General features: G+C 40.7%; 1 protein-coding gene across 1 annotated transcript in view; it reads left to right on the plus strand.

The window, feature by feature from the left end:
- tafa4b (TAFA chemokine like family member 4b) overlaps positions 1 to 21,141 on the plus strand; it is a 58,376-nt gene that overhangs the window by 28,671 nt on the left and 8,564 nt on the right. The window contains exon 4 of the mRNA XM_074615754.1: positions 8,225 to 8,380. Coding sequence (XP_074471855.1) covers positions 8,225 to 8,380 — 156 coding nt within the window. The remainder of the gene's footprint in view (positions 1 to 8,224; positions 8,381 to 21,141) is intronic.

Consider the following 21,141-nt stretch of genomic DNA (forward strand, 5'->3'; position numbering starts at 1 on the left):
CATGCATGTTTATATTTGAGCATTCCCTACCCCAGTTTGTGCATCCTTATCCGAGGATGCTTTTAAGATGTCTCCTTAGTGGGCAGGTTTTATTGGGGATAGATTTGTTGCACAGGAGTACTCAGTCGTACCGTTATGATGATTAGCATAAAGCCTGTGGGCCTCTCAAACACTGATAATGTCAGGAGGATTGATGGGCTGTGTAGAACCAGGGTGAGGAGGAGATGGAGCGAAGTGGAGGTCAAAGAGGGCAAATGAAGAAAGAAAGGAAGAAGGGTTGGAAATTTTAAATTAAAGGTGTAATATGCACATATGCTGATTTGTAGTAGAAAGGATATGAGAAGATGTTTGACATGGTTTCCCACCTCGCTCCACACAATTGATCGTTGTAATCTTGCTCTCTTGAGACGTGCAGTATGTCCCCTCCACATTGACTTTGCCGCCTCCGACAGATTTTCTAGATATCTGGTCTTTCATAGCCGTGGACATGCCTGTCAGGTATTGACAGGGGAAAGACACAGCCTTTTGATAAATTGCACGATGCTCCTGCTTCACTGTGTCTGTCAGAATACATCAATCGCCTGGCTAACCCATCAGTTCAAGGTAGCTCGGTTTGTTGGCTGCCCAGCTACTGTTGCCACCCCCCCACCACCACCACCTTACCTCCCACCCCACCTCCCCTTTTGCCTGCTGCGGGAATAAAAGCATTTAGCCATGCTTGAGAAGTCTTTTCATCTCAGCGTGTGCTGGGCTCTATTACGTTGAGATGGCCATAACAGAATGGTTTAAAGGCAACATTGAGACATTAGATACACTGTTATTGTGTGTGTATATAACTGGAGGCTGACTGCTCCACACATGAATCCTAAGCAGATGAGTTGTGAGAGGTGAGCACTCTCTGAACAGGGAGCTGGTGGAGGGAAGACAAAACTGAGAATGCTCACAGTCAAGCTGCAGCACTTCAGTCTGCACTCCAGACCACTTTTCTGATGTTTGGGTCCTGGTTTTGTACTATTTCAATTCAGACTTCTTGGTTTCTTGGTACAGTTAGCGATTGACCCAACTTTATGCTGTTCACACCTGGAGCATTTTCTGAAAACTCACTTCTCAGTGATATTTCACTACAGAAAATCATACATTCCTTCCTACTATGACAGCCGTTGACGTTTTCTTTTTTTGCAGGTTAGTATGCTCTGAAACGTTTATGAACAGTTTGTTCTAAATGAAACACACAAATCTAATTTGTATGGCAATTTGAACACTGTAGGGATAGCAACGTCAATCTGTCAGTTGGTTTGTCCATTGGGTGACCTACCACTTTGGTCCAGCTAAACATCAGCATGTTAGCATTGTCAGTGTTAACATGCTGTGCTTGTTCCTACGTACAGACCATAGACTGTATATGAATGGAGGTAGTCACCGTGACTTTGATTTTGAAACCTCGAGTTCAACATTTTTGCCGTCACCGTATTGGGTTTTGGCTGTTGCCATCTTGTTTTTTTGCAACCAGATGTGACATGAGAGGGTGGAGCTAAGTACAACAAGTTAGCTACACCCTAAAGCAGGGGTTCTCAACCTTTTGTAACTCGAGGCCCACTTCCGATTGTTAAAAAATTTCCAAGGACCACCTTCCCAAATAAATGACAAACTGGGCTTTAAATATGTGTGTTGCCACTGTCAGGTGTAATGACCCACATAAATATTCAGCTTACCCTCACCCATCACTGCCTGCCATTATGAATCCAAAGTATTCAGGGTCATATTTCCTCACCACACACTTTTACTGGTTTCAAAAATTGCTTGATTTTGTGTCACTGCATCTGTGACATATATGTCTATAAGACACGAGACTCGTGGGTACCCATAGAACCCATTTTCATTCACATATCTTGAGGTCAGAGGTCAGGGGACCCCTTTGAAAATGGACATGGCAGTTTTTCCTCACCAAAATTTAACATAATTTTGGAGCGTTATTTAGCCTCCTTCCCGACAAGCTAGCATGACATGGTTGGTACCAATGGATTCATTAGGATTTTCTAGTTTCATATGATGCCGGAATCTTCACTCTAGCGTTAAAAGTGAGCCCGTTACAACCTCTGAAATACAGAATAGCGGTTAATCTAACCATTTGGCAGCACCTTCGCAGCCCACTACATGGCTCTCTGAGGCCCACCAGTGGGCCCCGGCCCAGTGGTTGAGAATAGCTGCCCTAAAGCATACCCTGCTTTATGGTCTATTTGACTCTAAATGGGACCATAATTCACTAAATGAACATCATGCTGTATTGAAGAAGACTTGAAACTAGTGATTGAGACCATAAACTCATGTTTACAATGTTTACTGAGGTAATAAATCAAGTGAGAAGTAGGGTCATTTTCTCATAGACTTCTATACAATCAGACTTCTTTTTGCAACCAGAGGAGTCGCCCCCTTGACACAGACTCACATACTGCTGTCGTGGCTTTAGGCTCCTAGTGTTGTTGAATTGATTATGAAATGCTCCAGCCACATCGGTGTACTGTAATTCATCACAAACAATACATGGAAATATGTTTACTGTGCACTTAAATGATTAACATTACATTATGAGAGTCTTACAGGAGTGTTTGCTATAAAGAGAAGAAGTTGCTTTACACCGCTTGTACAACTGGAGTGGGTGTTTTTGAGTTTATTGCTCCCACATTAGATATATTTTGTCTCTAACCTCTATTGATTGGTTACATAGTTTGCTCAAGGGTATAATTCATAGCAATGCTGCTCCTTCAAAGATTTACATTTCTACTTCGAAACCAAACACTTCTCTCACAAACTTAACATGTAGACATACAGTAAATTGATGCACATATTGACGTATCTGCCTACTTTTATCGTCATTTCCCAGCACATTATAATTGGTGCAGCATGATAAAACTTTTCTTTGCATGAGAGAAAAGGGCAGCTGTCCATTAATTAAAGCAAGAAGGAGACACAATGAAGGTCAGGATGCCATTGACATAACAAAACACTAACGTAGATTAGGCTTTTATCACTGCACACACCTTGGATTTATTCATTACTCACGTTTCTGTGACACCACATAGAAATGTCGCCACCTCATCACTGGACCGACAGCTGTTTTTCACTCTCAAATAGTTTGACTTTGCTCTTGATCCAGAAGCCGAGAGCAAAACCACAAACTAAACAGACTTAATATAATTATAATATATTAAATTTTCTGAGGTTAAAGAAATCAATTGTCCCAGTCTGGCTCTGTGTCCGGATGCCCTCAGACTTTCTGTGGAGACTAAACTAAGTTGTGCCTGGCATTATGATCTTATGATCTCTCATATCTTTTGGAGTACAACACCTGCGCAGTAAAATCGGATCTGCACTCGCCGAAATTAAGTCGATAGCAACGCACGACCGCAGCTCCAGTTACACTGCGCATGTGTCATAATCCCATAGCTCAAGACCGTGTCCCAGCCTCTTTCAATAAGCCTTAGTGTTCTGGATTTACCTGCTATCTGCCAACTGCTTCATGCTACTTGTCTGCCGTTACCTGCCTTCCTCTAGCGGGTTGTAAGCCATTTTTGAAAATGAATCATTGATCTTTTCCTGCTGCCTCCTCATCAATCCATCTGCGTTTGGGACCAACTCTGCAATTACCTGAGACTGTTACATCAATACTTCGAGATATGATGTGATATTTATGTTGAAAGTAGTTTATTTTTGCAGATCTGAAGAAATTCATAATTTGTTGGGGCTTTAGTTAGTGATCATATCTGCACTCACACTTGGAAAAGGCATCTGGCCTCACGCACAGGAAAGTGGACAACTTTAACCGTCTTTTACAGCCTTTTTATCTGCATGATATGATTTACTTGAATTTTTCAGGCTGATAAAATTCCTTCACTTCACGTCAGAAGAATGTAAATGTTTTGATGACATTTCAGAAATATTTGTCAACTGCAAAAAGCCACATCTTTGTCGTACTGTACTCATATTTCATTCCAGTTAATGGTAGTTACAAGGCAACGAATCCTCATCAATGTAAAAAATGTGTCTGTGCATGCAGCGTATTGTCCCTGATTAAGGCCACACAGGCAACATAAGAAACACACTCAAGTTGTTTGAGTGTCCTTTTGAACTGGCCATGAAAGAACGGCTTTTAGAATATTTGCTTGAAGAGCTCCTTGAGCGCTCTTTTTTTTTTCATTAAGCTGTGACTGTAAACCGCAAAAAAAAAAACGCACCCTGTCAACCTTATATACATTACACCAGCCTGACTTTACGCCATACTCACTTCATTAAGATTTAAATTAGGATACGGAGCTGGACACAAAAAAAGGAACATAAATGAAGTTCAGGTTGTTCTCACTTTCAACTGCTCACACACATCTCAAAGCGTTACAGTTTTGAAATAGAAACCACCGCGGTCTGATGTAGGCAATAAAGAGAGGAGACCTGTGAACCCTCTGACCTCATTATGCCAGCAGGAGGCGAGCCGCTCTTTCTTCTCTCTGCTGCCTGTGACGCCACTTCACCTCCTCCTGTATGACTCTCTCTCTCTCTCTCTCTCTCTCTCTTTCTTTTTCACTAACAAGCTGCCTATTTCTGAGATTGGGGGCAGCCGATGGACCCGTCGCCGCTCTGCACTAACAATGGAATTCATTTTCAGTAGAGATTAATAATAATGAGTATGGGCTGTGTATTGGCAAGAATCTGGCGATACAGTACGTATCATGATACAGGGGTAACGATTCAATATATTGCGATACTGTAAGCAACGTGATATATTGTGATATTTTCAAATCAAATTCTAGGAAAATTCATAATATAAAGTCACACCATATGTGTAAAGTTTGAGTAAAAAAAAAGTAAAATGTTCCAAGACTGTTTAGGGACCCCAGTTTATGCAGAAATATTCAAATACACCATTTTAGAATAGGCAAAAATAACACATTTGTACTTGCATGTTTTTTGCCCCAAAACTGCATGTGATTATCATAAAGTGGGCATGTCTGTAAAGGGGAGACTCGTGGGTACCCATAGAACCCATTTTCATTCACATATCTTGAGGTCAGAGGTTAAGGGACCCCTTTGAAAATGGCCATGCCAGTTTTCCTCGCCAACATTTTGCGTACATTTGGAGCGTTTTTTAGCCTCCTTCTTGTCATGCAAGTATGCCATGGTTGGTACCAATGGATTCCTTTGGTTTTCTTGGTTCATATGATGTGAGTATATTCACTCTAGCTTTAAAACTCAGCCCGCTACAACCTAAAAATCACAAGTTGCATTAACTTGTTAAAAAAATTAGTGGCATTAAAACAAATTTGCGTTATTATCATGTTAACTTTGACAGCCCTAGTACAGATTAATAATAATGAGGGCACAAGTCTGATTAAAATAAAGGCAATTCGATTGTGTTTGAATTTGAGTTAAAGGTTGTTTTTTTTACATTGTGCTCTTACACACCGCTAGTTGTGATTATTACAGTTATAATTACAGCTGCGCTTATAGTTCTTGTATCATTGAGTTCGGTTCAATTTTATTATATTGTAGATTTTTATCAGTAGATATAGGCTATATATATGTGTGTGTGTGTGTGTGTGTGTGTGTGTGTGTGTGTGTGTGTGTGTGTGCGTGTGTGTGTGTGGTAATCCGGCAGCTGCTCCAGCCTCAGGAGAGCCTGAGACAGAGGAGTGAGGGAAATGAAAGTGGAGGGATGATAGCGGAGGGGCGCCCTCAGAGAGCCTGGGATCATTGATGGGGCTCTCTGGAGAAGAGAACAAACAAACTTTAAATCAGAAAGGATGAGAGGGGCCATGGCCTGCAGAAATGGAACCCTAGACAGAGTGTGTGCGCTCCAGGTTTGTGTGTTTGCCGCTGTGTGTGCGTGTGTGTGTGTGTGTGTGTGTGTGAACTTTTGTGTCTGCCTGCAAAGCTCATTCAGCTGAGCATGAAAAGTTTTGGAGTCTGGGTAAAGTCACGCACATAAATGAAATCTGGGCTTATGGTACAGTATAACCAAGGTTTTTCCAGGGCTGTAAAGAGGCTTATAGGTAGTAATGTCGCCAGCAGGGTTTGCTGTGCTCGGGAAACGGTGCCAGAGACTCTCAGGAGTGCACAACAAGCTTTGAGAGGGAAGATAAGGCGGCTGGAATCTGTTCAGAAGCCATAAGCAAAGATTAGATTTACTAAACGTTTTCCCACAACATTTGTGGTCGGCGCCTTTTTCCTTCAGGTGGGCCACAAAAAGCCCTCTTCCTATTCATGGGTTTAATGTGCTGAGTGAAATGTAACATTAGCATAGACATTATACAGCACACGCTGCTAAACATGAACATTTAACATAAGCCTATTCACACTTTACCCTCACAGCATCCTCATGGTGTTGTATTGTATGAAAACAGACACAAACACAAGTGATGTAATACGATATAAACTGCTACATACACGACTGTCCCTGCCCTAGAAAGCCAATCGGTTCAGTAACATCACACACAGACAGCTTTGGGTTAAAATGTACTTTAAGTTAAGCGTGCCCTTCTGTCCCATTACTGTCAAGAGAGTGATATAATTAACCAGACCAAGGTCCCCGGGGAAGTGTGAAGATAATCATGGGAGATTAGACGCTGTTTGTGTGTTGGAGGTGTCAGGTGAAAAGCAATTATCCTCATATAAATTATGGCTTTCAGGATCACACACGCACACGCACACGCACACACACACACACACACACACACACACACACACACACACACACACACACACACACACACACACACACACACACAAATGGACAGAATAACACATACACATGTGTGAGATGTGTGAATAGCAGCTGTCCACATAGCCATACACACAGTATAATGTACATACCAGGGCTGTTGCAGTGAAGAAATTTCACCTGTGATGATAATGACTGGCTCAACAGCGGGATATACGTTATTATAGCCCACATACATCTGCTCGCGCACTTTCACTTCATGCACGGGCAGATCCAAAAACGTCTCGCTTCTCCAAGTAGTCGAATCTGCCTTTTAAATAGCAATACGCCAATGTGCAGACGCACCTGACTTTTAAAGGGAAAGGGAGATGACACTCTGATTGGTTTAATTCCTGTTACGCCCAAAACACACCTATCATTAATTAAGAGACTAACTACGACCCCTTTGCCCCTTGTGCCTTACTTTGCGCCCAGATTATGCGCCACTTAACTAGCAAACGTGGAGTTGGACACGCCCTAAATGCACTTGCGCCATGCGCTTTAGACCATGCGCTATAGATTTTTTTACATAGGGCCCAAAATGTCGGCACAAGGAGAGCACTTGCTCTGGATGAATGGAAGGCTGGAGCACGTAGGGAGAGAGGATGTACCCGCTGGTCTATGTGTGTTCATCGCTCTGGCAATTAGTTGTTCTTTATGGTATTAGACCCGCCCCTCCTCCACTGTGATTTGACGGCTGGGTGAAAAGTGACAGTGACAAGCGCAACGTTTTACCCAAAGTTGAACATGTTTCAACTCTCTGTGACCAGAAACGTGCAGCACTCAGAGCAGAATAGACGCTCAGCGCCTCGTCACACCGTTGGCGTTTGTAGGGTAGTGTAAATCCCATTTGCAAAGAATTCAAAAAAGAAAAAACGTGAATGTGGCGGCTGCTTGCCATCCCCTGCGGTTGGCTTGTCAATAGCGCGGTATTGCAATATTACGGTTATTGCGTCAGCCAGCCCTAATACATATGCAAACATACACAGTGAGATTTAAGTGTATCCTACCAGTGGGTTGCTCTACCACATGACTCATAATATGTGGCTGTCTGTTCTTTGCTTAGATCAAGTGGTTTGTAATGTCTTAAAGGAGTCAAAAGAAATGATTATTTTTTCAACATTTCTTTCCCCCTGCACACGACGACAACAACAGAGCCGCCTCGGTGTCTAAGTTAATGAGGGCACTGTGCTGAGAATAAAAGCAAAGCATCACTAAAGAGTGTTTACTTATGAATCAAAGAGTGTGAGACTGGAATAAATTGAGGAGTTTATACAAAAGTAAATAATTCAGCAGATTTGTTTAATCCTCAGAGAAGCTGTCGTGGTGTGTATCTGATTGTTACTTGCAGCACAAATTTATTTGAACTTAAACTTTTGCAGCAACAAACCGTCAACAATAAGCCGTCTTAAAAAGTCTGATGAATTTCTAGCGAATAATCCCCCCTCACCTCTCCCTTTTCTCTCTGTCTCTCAGTCGCCTACCAGGTGAAGCAGGGGACATGCGAGGTGGTGGCCATCCATCGCTGCTGTAATAAGAATAAGATTGAGGAGCGCTCTCAAACCGTCAAGTGTTCCTGTTTCCCTGGGCAGGTCGCCGGCACCACCAGAGCCAGACCCTCCTGTGTGGAAGGTAAAAAACTACACAACCTTGTGTGTTTGTGTGTGTGAGAGAGAATGTGTGTATTCATATATCCCGGTGACGTACTGGATTTGTTTTCCCAAAGGTGCAAATTTATCCACACAATAAGACATCACAATTTAAATTATATGGTGACAACTTGTGTGTTCCTTTCTTGTAAAAATATCAATTTTGTATATACTGTATGTGTGAAGAAAAATGGTTTAAATGGTTAATGAACTTTTATTTATATAGTGCCTTTCTAGTCTTCCGACCACTCAAAGCGCTTTACACTACATGTCAACATTCACCCATTTTCACACTCATTCATACACTGATGGCAGAGGCTGCCATGCAAAGTGCCAACCTGCCCATCAGGATCTAATCTAAATATTCATTCACACACCGATGGCACAGCCTTCGGGAGCAATTTGGGGTTCGGTATCTTGCTCAAGGACACTTCGAAATGTAAACTGGAGGAGCCGGGGATCGACCCGCTCAACCTCTGAGCCACAGCCACCCCATTTTAAAGGATAACTTTTCCCTTGAGCAAATCACCTACATGACAATGATTGTAGTAGAGCTGCTCATTGACCAACAGTCTTTTTTAAGTCTGGTAATACTGGTCAGCTTCAACTGCAGCTCTTGAGCCCTTAATTTTTTAATTCAATTTACCATTAAGTAGTATTTTATTGTTTTATTTCACCTTTATTTACCTAGATAAAATCCATTTAAAGGTGAAGTGTGTAGAATCTGGTGGCAATCTAGCATCTAGTGAGGTTGCAGATTGCAACCAACATCCTGTGTGTCAAGCGCTTTGAAGAGCTACGGTGGCTGAGGCGAAAACGTGAATGGCCGCTCTAGAGCCAGTTGTTGTAAGAGTAGCGTGGGTCATTTGAAGCAGATGTGGGAAGTGAGTGGTGAAGCAAGAGAGAGCGGCGGCGATGGGAGCGAGTAAAGTTATCGACTCCGGCCCAAGCAGGAAAAGTTAACAGTGTTTGGTTTGTCCATTCTGGGCTACTGTAGGACTCTGTGGCGAGAACCCGCTCCCTATGTAAATATAAACGGCTCATTCTAAGGTAATGAAAACAAAACAATTCTTAGTTTATGTGATTATACTGTAAAGAAAACATACTTATTAATATTATATTCCATTTCTGCCAATAGATCCTCCTAATTGTTACACACTGGTCCTTTAAGAAAAAATCTGTTTTGCGATGGCGATATGGCCAAGGCGGCACCAAAGTTAAACACCAAATGCACGTTGATTTCATACATTAGATAAAAATAAAACAAAAAATATGTCCTTGCATCAACAGAAGAGGTTAAACAGACATGGATAGTGTGTATATAGTAACGTTAAATTTCCACTAGATATACTGTGTATTCTGTTCCAACCCTTCATTAAAGCTATAGGACACGTACAGTCAGGAAATATTCAAACCCACAACACGCTGTGTTTTTATAGATTAAAATCAAAGAGAAATAATCGAGATGTCTTTTGCATCATTTTATACGCATTTCCCCAAAACTCTCTAGCAAGGTCTTTTTCTGCCGGACATGTTTGGTATCTTTTAGAAACCTTAACGAACACGACTAGAATTCCAAATCATGTTTGGACATCGCTCGGCTGCACAACATGTTTTTGTAATGATCGACGCACCGCTGAGTCCGACAGGGTCAAAGAGGCTAAAAATGTTTTTAATCATCTTGGATCATTAAATTTGCTACATGAATCATATCACCTAAAACAAATCGTTACCCGATTCAGTACGACATAAATAAATGAGTCCATTGCAGGAAAGATTAATAGGTTGCACTTTATTTCAAATTGCTGCCAGGTTAGATTCCTGTGTGGAAATTGATTTTCTTATGGCACAAAACAGGAGGACACTGCTCTTCTTCTAGCACAAACAGAGGTAAACCTTTGGTTGAAAACATGAAAAGCTGCAAATAACATCTGGCCTTTCTGTCCTTGTTAGCAAAGCCACACAGTAAAGAAACCCACAAGGGGTGACACAAGGACAAGATGAACAAATATCAAAAGGCAGAAACAATAAAATGCGCTAAGAAAATCAAATTGAGACCGTGATTAAATGTCCAGCGGGGTCTGCTTTTGTTTATGATAATCATACCAATAAGTCACAGTTAATTTAAAAGTTGTTTTAATATACATTAAATAGTATGTCTTTCAGTGGATGAAGTAAAACTGTACATCTGTGCCCTTCTAGTCCAACAGTGTGTGGTTCATCATGTCTCAAGGAGATCATGTAACATGAAAGCTTAAAGCCACTAATGCAGGTAATGGAAGCCCGACCACCAGTGTCTCCTTATTCCCCCGTGCTGTATTGAAGGAGAAGCAAATATACGACAGCTCTCGGCCTCAAGACTGGAAATTTAAACTGCAGTTTAAAAGGCCGGATTTTATTTGGGACATCGTTCCATTTCATATCTAGACGGGCCACTTGAGTATACGACAGATGACCGTATTTTCTTCTGATCCTTTTATATGTCAGGATGTAACAATACGAGGTCTCATGCTGCAACGTTCTCTTAAATTTCTCTTAATTTTCTGTTCAGAGAAAAAATAAGAGAAGTCAACTCCAGATGCACCAAATGCTCGAAATCGGCTCTTACCAGGTGTTCTGAATGATGAATCCCACTTGATCCTAAATTGAAGGCGTGTGGCTGATTGTTTATTATCAGCGAAGGTAACGCCCCCAATATGTGGACTATGAAAACAAGACGTTTTTTTTTCTTATCTTGAGTGCTCTCGACCATTCATAAGAGCAAAAATAAGAAAACATTGATGAATCCCAGAAATCAATGGGTGCTAACTAGGACTGTCAATTAATTAACTGTCAATTGTATCTGTTCAAAATGTACCTTAAAGGGAGATTTGTCAAGTATTTAATACTCTTATCAACATGGGATTGGACAAATATGCTGCTTTATGCAAATGTATGTATATATGTATTATTGGAAATCAATTTTCAACACAAAACAATGACAAATATTGCCCAGAAACCCTCACAGGTACTGCATTTAGCATAAAAAACATGCTCCAATCATAACATGCCAAACTGCAGCCCAACAGGCAACAACAGCTGTCAGTGTGTCAGTGTGCTGACTTGACTATGACTTGCCCCAAACTGCATGTGATTATCATAAAGTGGGCATGTCTGTAGAGGGGAGACTTGTGGGTACCCATAGAACCCATTTTCATTCACATATCTTGAGATCAGAGGTCAAGGGACCCCTTTGAAAATGGCCATGCCAATTTTTCCTCGCCAAAATTTTGCCTAAGTTTGGAGCATTTTTTGTCTTTTGCGACAAGCTAGTATGACATTGTTGGTACCAAAGGATTCTTTAGGTTTTCTAGTTTCATGTGGTGACGATATCTTCATTCTAGCTCTAAAACTGAGCCCGCTAAAACCTTAAAGTCGCAATGTGTGTTAATGTATTAAAAAAATTTGTGGCGTTTAAACCAATTTGCGTTAACGCGTTATTATCCCCTAACTTTGACAGCCCTAATACTAACAAAATGAGAACAAATCATGGTTATGAAATAAGAATAAAGTAAGATATTTGTTTGTATATCGCTTCCTGCATTAGGTCTGTTGAAGACTAGCGACCAGTTTATGGAAACTAATGGGGATCTAAATAAAGAATACTAAAGAACATGACATTTGGGTGACAACCCAAGCATTGGCAAGAGGGACGTTTTGGAATTGGAATTCTGCTCACGCGTATATACAGCAAGTGTATGTATCAGTGTGTGTTGTGTATGTGTGAGTGTAGCGATGATAGACAGATGAAGGCTACGGGTCGTTTTCATGGACCTTTGTTCCACCCGTCCGTCCGCTCCGCGAGCTCATGCCCAGCAAGAAACAAGCAGTGTCACTGACCCCTATCATCCACAGACGCTCCGCTGAGATCGCAAACACACACACAGTGTCGGCCCACTCGATCCTATCACGCTGTATTAGCCCCCTACCAGAGGAAAACACATAGTCGTCTCATACGCCAGTGAATCTCCGAAGCACGCGGGGTTATTCAAACTGTTAAGGTCAGCCGGGGGGTTGGACACTGAACCCACTCTCACACGGAGCTGAATGACTGGTAATAAACCAACACAAACACAGACTTTGATGAGATGTGTGGACAAAGATGAGGTGATGTATTTTCTCAGACTTGGAACTTGAGATCAGATTTGCAGTTTTTTGGTTTGTTTATTTCCAATGAAAATATGAGTATCAGCACATTATCATGCTAATGCAGCAAATGAATGATATGGTAATTATCAAGAGGGAAATAAACAAAACAAATAGACACCTCACTCACCCTGCCCTAGCTTTAGTTTGTTCTCTTCTATTGACAGACTCAATATGGTAATGAGAAGAAATTAAACTTATTTAGTTTGGTAAATAAAAACGAAAAGGTGATTTTACTTGAGAAACTGTAAAAAGAAACAACTATTTAGCATTAATTTTTCATTTTTGTGTATTTGGGTAATGATTTAATGTTGTGTTTTGTTGACATTGGTGTTACTTCTTCAGTGTTTGGGGTCCCACAAACCCTTCTGCTGTTTGAGGAAAAATAATAACCCTTATTTCGAACCCCTATTTATCGGTTTTGTTTTGACATTCACACTATGCTATCTACATAGTGACGTTTCTTATATTTGACCACAAGAGAGGATTTACTCCTTGTTTGACCTCTTATGAACAAACTGTTACAAAACTCTGAATAGAAATCCAAATAGAGTTATTTATAGAGATGCAAAGATCCGACTTTTTCAGTCCAGATACCGATACCGATACCGATACCGATACCGATACCGATACCGATACCGATACCTGGGCTTTCGGTATCAGCATGAACAAATAAAACACAATACATAGAGAAAAAAACACAGTACATAATACATACAGAAAGTGTAGGCCTGTTGCATACAAATTACCCAAACGCCTGTCTTAAACAGGTGATTCTTTAACTGACCTTTAAAAGAGTCCAGAGTCAGCGGACCGTAAAGGTGCGGGAAGAGCTTTCCAAAGTTTAGGTGCTACGGCCTCGAAAGCTCGACCACCACAGGTCTTAAGGCGAGTACGTGAGAAAGACAACAGATTTTGCATGTTTGACCTGAGACTGAGGTCAGCAACCAGCAATTTTCCTTTATCATAGTTGTAGGCCAAAAGTGATTCTTACATTCTCCAATTGTAAAAATATGTTGCCTATACACAGAGTAAATAAAAAAAGGTTTTATTAATTCAGTCATCTAAGATGTGCGTCATAGCCTATGTACGTTTACACCACCCGGCGTCTTATCCTCTAATTTTGCCGAACCTCAGTAGCTCAATAGACTAGCTATGGATTCCAAATCCCCCAAAAATAAAAGTCTCCATGGAAAATAGAGAATTTAATAGGTCGCAGGCAGATTTAATAACAAAAAAAGAATCGAAAGACATTTCCAAAACAAGCACACTGTATTTACTGAAAATCAAGCAGGAGCTTCCAGCCAAATCAAGACGTTCTTCAATGTCCTGCCTCTTATTTGCACTTGGGTCCTCACTGCATTAGACTTAATAGGCTGTGTTTCCTCATTATAAGGCTCAAATATGTTTTGCGGCTACAGACAGATTTAGTTTTTTGGTCCAAAATGGCTCTTTTTATAGTAAACGTTGCTGACCCCGGACCTAAGAGATAGATAGATCTAAGTACATCTATCTATCTATCTATCTATCTATCTATCTATCTATCTATCTATCTATCTAAAATATGTACAAATATTTGCATCAAGACATACAATATATAACATATACCCGCTATTAGGTTTATAAGAAATTCTCATAAATTTAGGAGAAGTCATGAAGTATCAAAGCTGATAAAACAATATTAAATATGTTTTTTTGTGTTGTTAAAAAAGAGCCCAGTGTCTCCTGGACCCAATGCACAACAATTAGGTTAATTAACTATTACTCATTCTTCTTTTTCATTTGCACCTTTAACTGCACTCTTTAACTTTCACTTCTTAGTTTTACTCATGAGTCATTTTATTCCTTTCAAATGAAACCAGCATGCATTTGCATTTCAGCATGAATCACGTCTGACTTCCTGTGCTGCTGGCATGTTCTCTCTAAGTGTCCGAGCACCTTCCGTATTTAGTAATCACAACTATCCATAACCGCCTCCATCCAGTGTGTTGCTGTTCTCTCATATGGCCAGTAGACGGTGCTTTTCCCATTCAAATGACTCAGTCGCTCACTGCTGGATCATTTCAGCACTGTTTTCACCCAACACAAAAGTAGATTTGTTGTTTAACCTCTTTGATGAGTTCCCAGATGGGAACAATTGCTTGATAATGATAAAATCAGACAACCATAGCAAAGATGATTGTCTTTGTAATGAAACTTGGGATAAATAAGGAATCATGTGAAGCTTTGCTAACCTCTCAGAATAGGCTGATGCTTTGATTTTTGTTTGTTCGCTTCTCCTTAAAGACTTGGTATAGTTTTGCAAAGAGGAATGAACGACACTGATGAGAGGCTAATAGACTTGACGATTATTACTGAAACTCATTCAGTGATAAATTCTTTGTGATGGTCTTAATCACTGCTCCTCTTTTCTCCCTCATAATATTACACACAAGCAGCTTAGTTCCTCCATCACACTAGTCATGAGGTTTTCTAATTTCCTATTCACATCTCACCTCTGAGTCTCACCACCTCTCACTTCCAAATCCGGTGCTCAGCAGCACTTATCTCATGAGTCATGTTTGACCTCTGAGTTCACAGTTACAAAATATCTCACCTCTTCTAACTCTCTCTTACACATCCACGCATGCTACTCTCACCTTTTCGGCTCGAGCACTGATGGAAAGAGACAAACCCCTCTGAGTAGAAAAGCCACACAGTGTAAATGGAGTTACATTATTGATGCCGGGTGAAAGAGGAGTAAATGGCAGCAGGTCCCATTACTGGCTGCCATTACTGTGAGAATAACTTTTTCAAGTGAGCTCCATTCCTCACAATATTCTTTTCTGTGATTTTTAATCATGAAACACACTTCTTTTTGTTTTTATTTTCTATTAGAATCAGTGGTGGGAGTGTTGTGTGTGTGAATGAAGAGTTAGTGCTGTAATCTAGGGCTGCAACTAACGATTATTTTCATTGTCCTGTTGATTATTTTCTCGATTAATTGATAAGTTGTTTGGTCTAAAATGTCGATCAGTGTTTCCCAAAGCCCAAGATGACGTCCTCAAATGTCTTGTTTTGTCCACAACTCAAAGATATTCAGTTTACTGTCATAGAGGAGTAAAGAAACCAGAAAATATTCACATTTAAGGAGCTGAAATCAGAGTACTTTGACTTTTTCCCCCTAAAAAATCGATTAATCATTTCAGCTTTAACCGTAAATAGTTAGGTGATTTGGAAAAGTGTAAATCAGAGTGTGAAGAGTTTTTAGAGGTACAATTGATCGTAGATAATCAATTATAGGGGGCAGGAGGTAGAGTGGATCGTCCACTAATCGGAAGATCGGCGGTTCAATCCCCGGCTCCTCCGGTCCACATGATATTCAACATGTCGTCAACACACGGCTTTGTTGAATACTCGATTCTGATTGGTCGATCACAGCGTTCTACTGTCTGTGATTTCTTTATAGCAGACCGCTGCTATGTATAACAGACCGTTGCTATGGACACAGTTCTGATGTCGGACTTTGGCGGACCGTTTTTGTGTCAAATTATTGATTTCTTAAGTAAGTAGCCGTGTAGTAAGCAGGACAATGTACAGCTAGCGGGTCATTGTTGTGAAATAAACCTCTTCAGGACAGTGAAGGGGTCGCTGTCCACGCTGCATCACCCTTTCGGGGTTTATTTCACAACACTGACCAGCTTGCAGTACATTATCCGTTACTTAAGAACCCCCCTCATGCAAAAACTTTAAACGTAAATAGCATCTCTTTGGGTGGACAAAATGTACACATGCAAATTCCAACCCTGTTAAAACGAACAAAGTGTCCCTGGTTAAGATACTGAACCCCAAATTGCTCCTGAAGGCTGTGATATAGGTATGTGAATGAACATTTAGATTAGATCCTGATGGGCAGGTTGGCACCTCGTATGGCAGCCTCTGCCATCAATGTATGGACGTGTGTGAATAGTAAATGTTGGTATATAGTGTAAAGTGCTTTGAGTGGTCAGAAGACTAGAAAGGCGCTATATAAATGCAGCCCATCAACCATTTACCAATAGATAAACGTCAAGAGGTTAATCTGTTTTTTAGAATACTCTACAGGAGAAATGCACTGGGTCCACTTGTTTGTCTGCGTCTCATAGATTTTCTATTCGCAGACAAATTTTGGAGGAAAAAACTACCTTGTCTGAGTGTAGACAAAATGTGTGTCCACTGTTTACTGCAGTAGCATTCAAGGTAAATAAACAGTTTTTGTCTCAATTGGGGCTTCTGCCAAATTTAGTTAAGCTCACTCGGCCGGTTAGGAATGTGTTGGTTACGGCCCGGGCTTGTGTGCACCTCTAGGGAATGAATGTTTGTGCAAAGTCCAAAAAAGAAAGCTATCCTCACATAACATAACACATAACGTGTAACAGCCTGCAGTAGTTAAAAAAAAGACTCTTTACTAAATGTCATTATCAGTACAACAATGTATAAAATACTCTATTAGACGGCCAGCATTCAAATGTAAAGGTACTCATTATGAGGAGTGACCCCTTTCATAGTGTCAAATTATCGACGCATTAACGTGTAAGGAGCATTTAGCGTTGTAGCTGATGCATGCAGAGCTGAATGGAAGCACTTTATATACGGCTTGGTCCTTTTAACCTTTAACAATGTGTCACGTTAAATGAACCCCTATGCTTTTTGTCTGCAAAGTAGTGACGGCAACCTTTTACAAAAGGTACAAGCTCTGAAATGTGGAGTAAAAGTAGAAAGCTGCACATAATACCAAAATTAACTATAAATACCCCGAAATTACAGTACAGTACTCGAAGAGCAACATGCCAGCTCTGCATTTATGTGAGTTTTTTGAGTATCAGACTTTGCATTAAAGGGATAGTTCAGGTGTTTTGAAGTGGGGTTGTATGAGGTACTTATCCATAGTAGGTGTGTTACCTACAGTAGATGACGCTTGGTGTGCCCTCAGCTTGGAGAAACGGACAGGAGTACTGACATGGGAGCAAAGCAGTACAGTGATGTGGACGGCGACGGCAGAAAAACGTATTTTAGACACCTAAAAAAAAGTATATCCCTTTAAGTTTATGCTATATTTTGAATATTTTCCGACAGCGAACTGAACTGAAAGTGAATCGTATCTATACTGTTTTTGTCATCTGAGCCTGCTGGCTTTGGAGAAAGTATAGATAAGTTTCACTTTCAGTTCAGTTCCCTGTCGGAAAGGAGATGGAAAGGGCAGTCTGACGGCAAGATAAAAACATTGAATTTTTTTAGGTGAGTCTTTCTTTTAGGTTGCTAAAATACATTTTTCTGCCGTCTCCATCCACAGCACTGTATTGCTTTGCTCTGGTGTCGGTACTTTTGTCTGTTTCTCCAAACAGGGGGCACGCCAACTGTCATCTACTGTAAATAATACACCTACTATGGGTAAGTACCTCCTAAAATTACACTTCAAAACACCCGAACTGTCCCTTTAAAGTGTGGTTGGTGGTGGAGAAAGACAGAGAGCACAGCGACCTGATAGAAACGGCAGATGAGTGGATTTAGTTTGGTGTGTTTACTCTGCGACAGACAAACTATGTTTCATTACCTGAAAGAGAAATCTAGTTTCAGCACACATCAACCTGCTGTTGTTTACTGTAATATCTGCTCTATAATATGTCATTTTGTCAGTCTGTTCCTGCAGTGTGTAACTCTTCCCCGTGTATCTTTTTTTTTCTGACAGTTTTTTCCACTCCACTTTCCACTTGTGTTTTCTCGTCATGCATACCTGGGTGTGCTGGCGTGGCTGTGTGAGCCCTGGCAACAGAGATACAGTGTGTTAGTAAATCATTGTAGAAAGAGATGGATGCCTCTCTCCAACTGCTTCTGCACTCCAGGATCACTGAGTGGAACAGTTACAATGCCTGAGGGTATCCATACCTCTGGGTCCATCCCCAACTCCTTGTTTGTGTGTTTGTGTGTTGGTGTGTGTGTGTGTGTGTGAAGGTACATCATATTCCCTTTAAATAGTAATGACCTGGGAGCAAGGGCACAGGACTGCTTGTTATTGTGCTTTTACGCCTGACACTTACTGCACAGTGGGGAATGCATATATGTACACACACACACACACACAAAACACACAAAGGCGTCTATATGCGCACAACAGGCGCACATGCAAAGTAAAAGTAAACTCCCTGTTGCAGTTTGTGTTGCTCCATAGAGCGAGCTCAGGCGGCGCCTTCGTGAAGTATTAATAAGCACTCTAACAGACAGACGCCTGAGTGCACATATTGTATTAGTATGCCCTGCCTTACATCAAACAATGGGATATGTAGTCTGTGAATTAGTTTTTTTTTAGGCTCATCTATTATTCTTTATCATGGGACGTAACATGAAAGGGTTAGAGGTGAAGGAAGTCCCTTTGAACTCGCATAGTTGGCGGCGTATTCGATTACATCACATGAATTTCATTTTCCATGTCTTTGTTGGAAGGTAGAGTAAGTTGGCTGATCTGATGTCACATTTCCTGCCTTAGTGTGTTGTAAAAATAAATTATGTATATTAATGGAGGAAATATTAACATTAACTTATTTCACGGCTGTGTTGAATACTCGATTCTGATTGGTCAATCACGGCATTCTGCGGTCTGTAATTTCTCTATAACACACCGTTGCTATGTAAAGAAGACCATTGATATGTATAACAGACTGTTGCTATGGACGCAGCTCTGATGTCGGACTCTAGTGGACCGTTTTTGTGTCAAAATATTGATTTCTTAAGTAAGTAGCCGTGTAATAAGCGGGATAATGTACAGCGAGCAGGTCATTGTTGTGAAAGAATCCCCTTCAAGGCGATGAGAGACCAGCATCGCCCTGAAGGGGATTCTTTCACAACAATGACCGGAACTTCTCACAAGCTGCCGGTACTCTTCTCTGCCCTCTCCACATCAGGTCCTCTGGGAGATTCATAACGGCGATTCGTAACGGCACAGCACCAGCGTTTTTGCACCACGCCTCATAATCCGTATGAACATAAAAACTATGTGAGGAACATCTGAACAAGCCGACGCACGGCACGTTGTAAAATAATTAGTGAACTCTGTCATACATTTTTTTTTAATTTGAGAACAAATATAATTAATGAAACATTATTTAAAAGTTTTCTGAATCTGCTCTTTTAGGGCAAAAATGTCTAGAAGAATTAAATATATAGAAGAAGGCTGTGATATGTGTAAATTAATAATAAAATAATCATTTAACTAGTAATAATAATGGTCCTAAATTATGTTAAATGACATAGTTTGAAGTCAAAAACCTTCAAATTTTCTTGGGGAAGGACATCCAAACCCAATATCTCTTAATATCTCTATATACAAACATTTGCATAAAGCAACATATTTGCCCACTCCCATGTTGATAAGAGTATTAAATACTTGACAAATCTCCCTTTAAGGTACATTTTGAACAGATAAAAGAAATGTGTGATTAATTTGCGATTAATCATGAGTAACTATTTTAATCGATTGACAGCCCCAATTCTTACTAAATAATTTTTGATACAGGTACATGGACGTTGTCACTGAGGAAAAGTCACAAATAACTATTTATATATTAACTTCTCTCTTGTTATCATGATATGGTGTATGATTGTTTACCCTCCCTACAAGCAGCTTTTTGTTCCCTTAGGTTATTTAAGACAATATGAATCTAAGATTGGTTCGATGAAGACTCAGTTGGCGTTGAAACGTTAGTCTTTAAATAAAGTTGATTGCTTTAAATCCGTGTGCTCCAGTGTGTTTTGGGCCCGGGTCTCTGAAGTCTCTCCTATTGCCCTATTCTGTGAGCACCGGACAGACCTACTAATCCTCATGAAACAGTTGAAGCGCGTCCAACCTCCTTTCTTCGCTTTATATTTGGTCACAGGAGTCTGAACATTACACCAATTATGTGTTCATACAAAGTGTACAGAATAAACATGTGGATGAGGGGACCCTGCAGTTTCAACTTTGTCCACTTGATGTCACAAACATTACAATGACAACTCAGGCGGCGTTGCAGGGAGAAGTGAACAGAGGCTGTGTGTTGGGATGAATGCTCACTCAGCCAACAAAAAGTGAGAAGTTATAACGATGAGTGACATTCATCAGGTGTGCGTTCGGTTGACGTGATCAGTGGGAGGAGAGACAGAGCTGTAGGCAGCCTCGTAGCACCAAACCTCCGCAGAACTTATTTAGAGAACCCCAGAGACGAGGCGAGGAGCTGGGGAATAACATCGCCTCAGTCCCTTGTGTTGCCTAATCACCTGCACCTTAAGCAAAGCAGACGTTTTGCCCTCAGATGATCCCGCTCTGAAAGTTTGAGAGAGAACTTTAAAGGGAGCCAGTTTGAGTGCAGATTCCATTGTAATGAGCCGATAGTAACTGTGATGAAATGCATGCCTGTGCTGTAAACCTGTTTTTTAATTAGCATATGCACCTTTTGTGAATATAAATGTACACTCTTAATGAGACTGGTGCAATTAGAGGAGGTAGGCTGAGAGCTACTTATGCACATTTTTTATTCTGGAGAATATGTGTGCTCTTTCTATTTCGAG

The sequence above is a fragment of the Sebastes fasciatus genome, chromosome 1, assembly GCF_043250625.1.
Source record: "Sebastes fasciatus isolate fSebFas1 chromosome 1, fSebFas1.pri, whole genome shotgun sequence".
Classification (NCBI taxonomy): Eukaryota; Metazoa; Chordata; class Actinopteri; order Perciformes; family Sebastidae; genus Sebastes; species Sebastes fasciatus.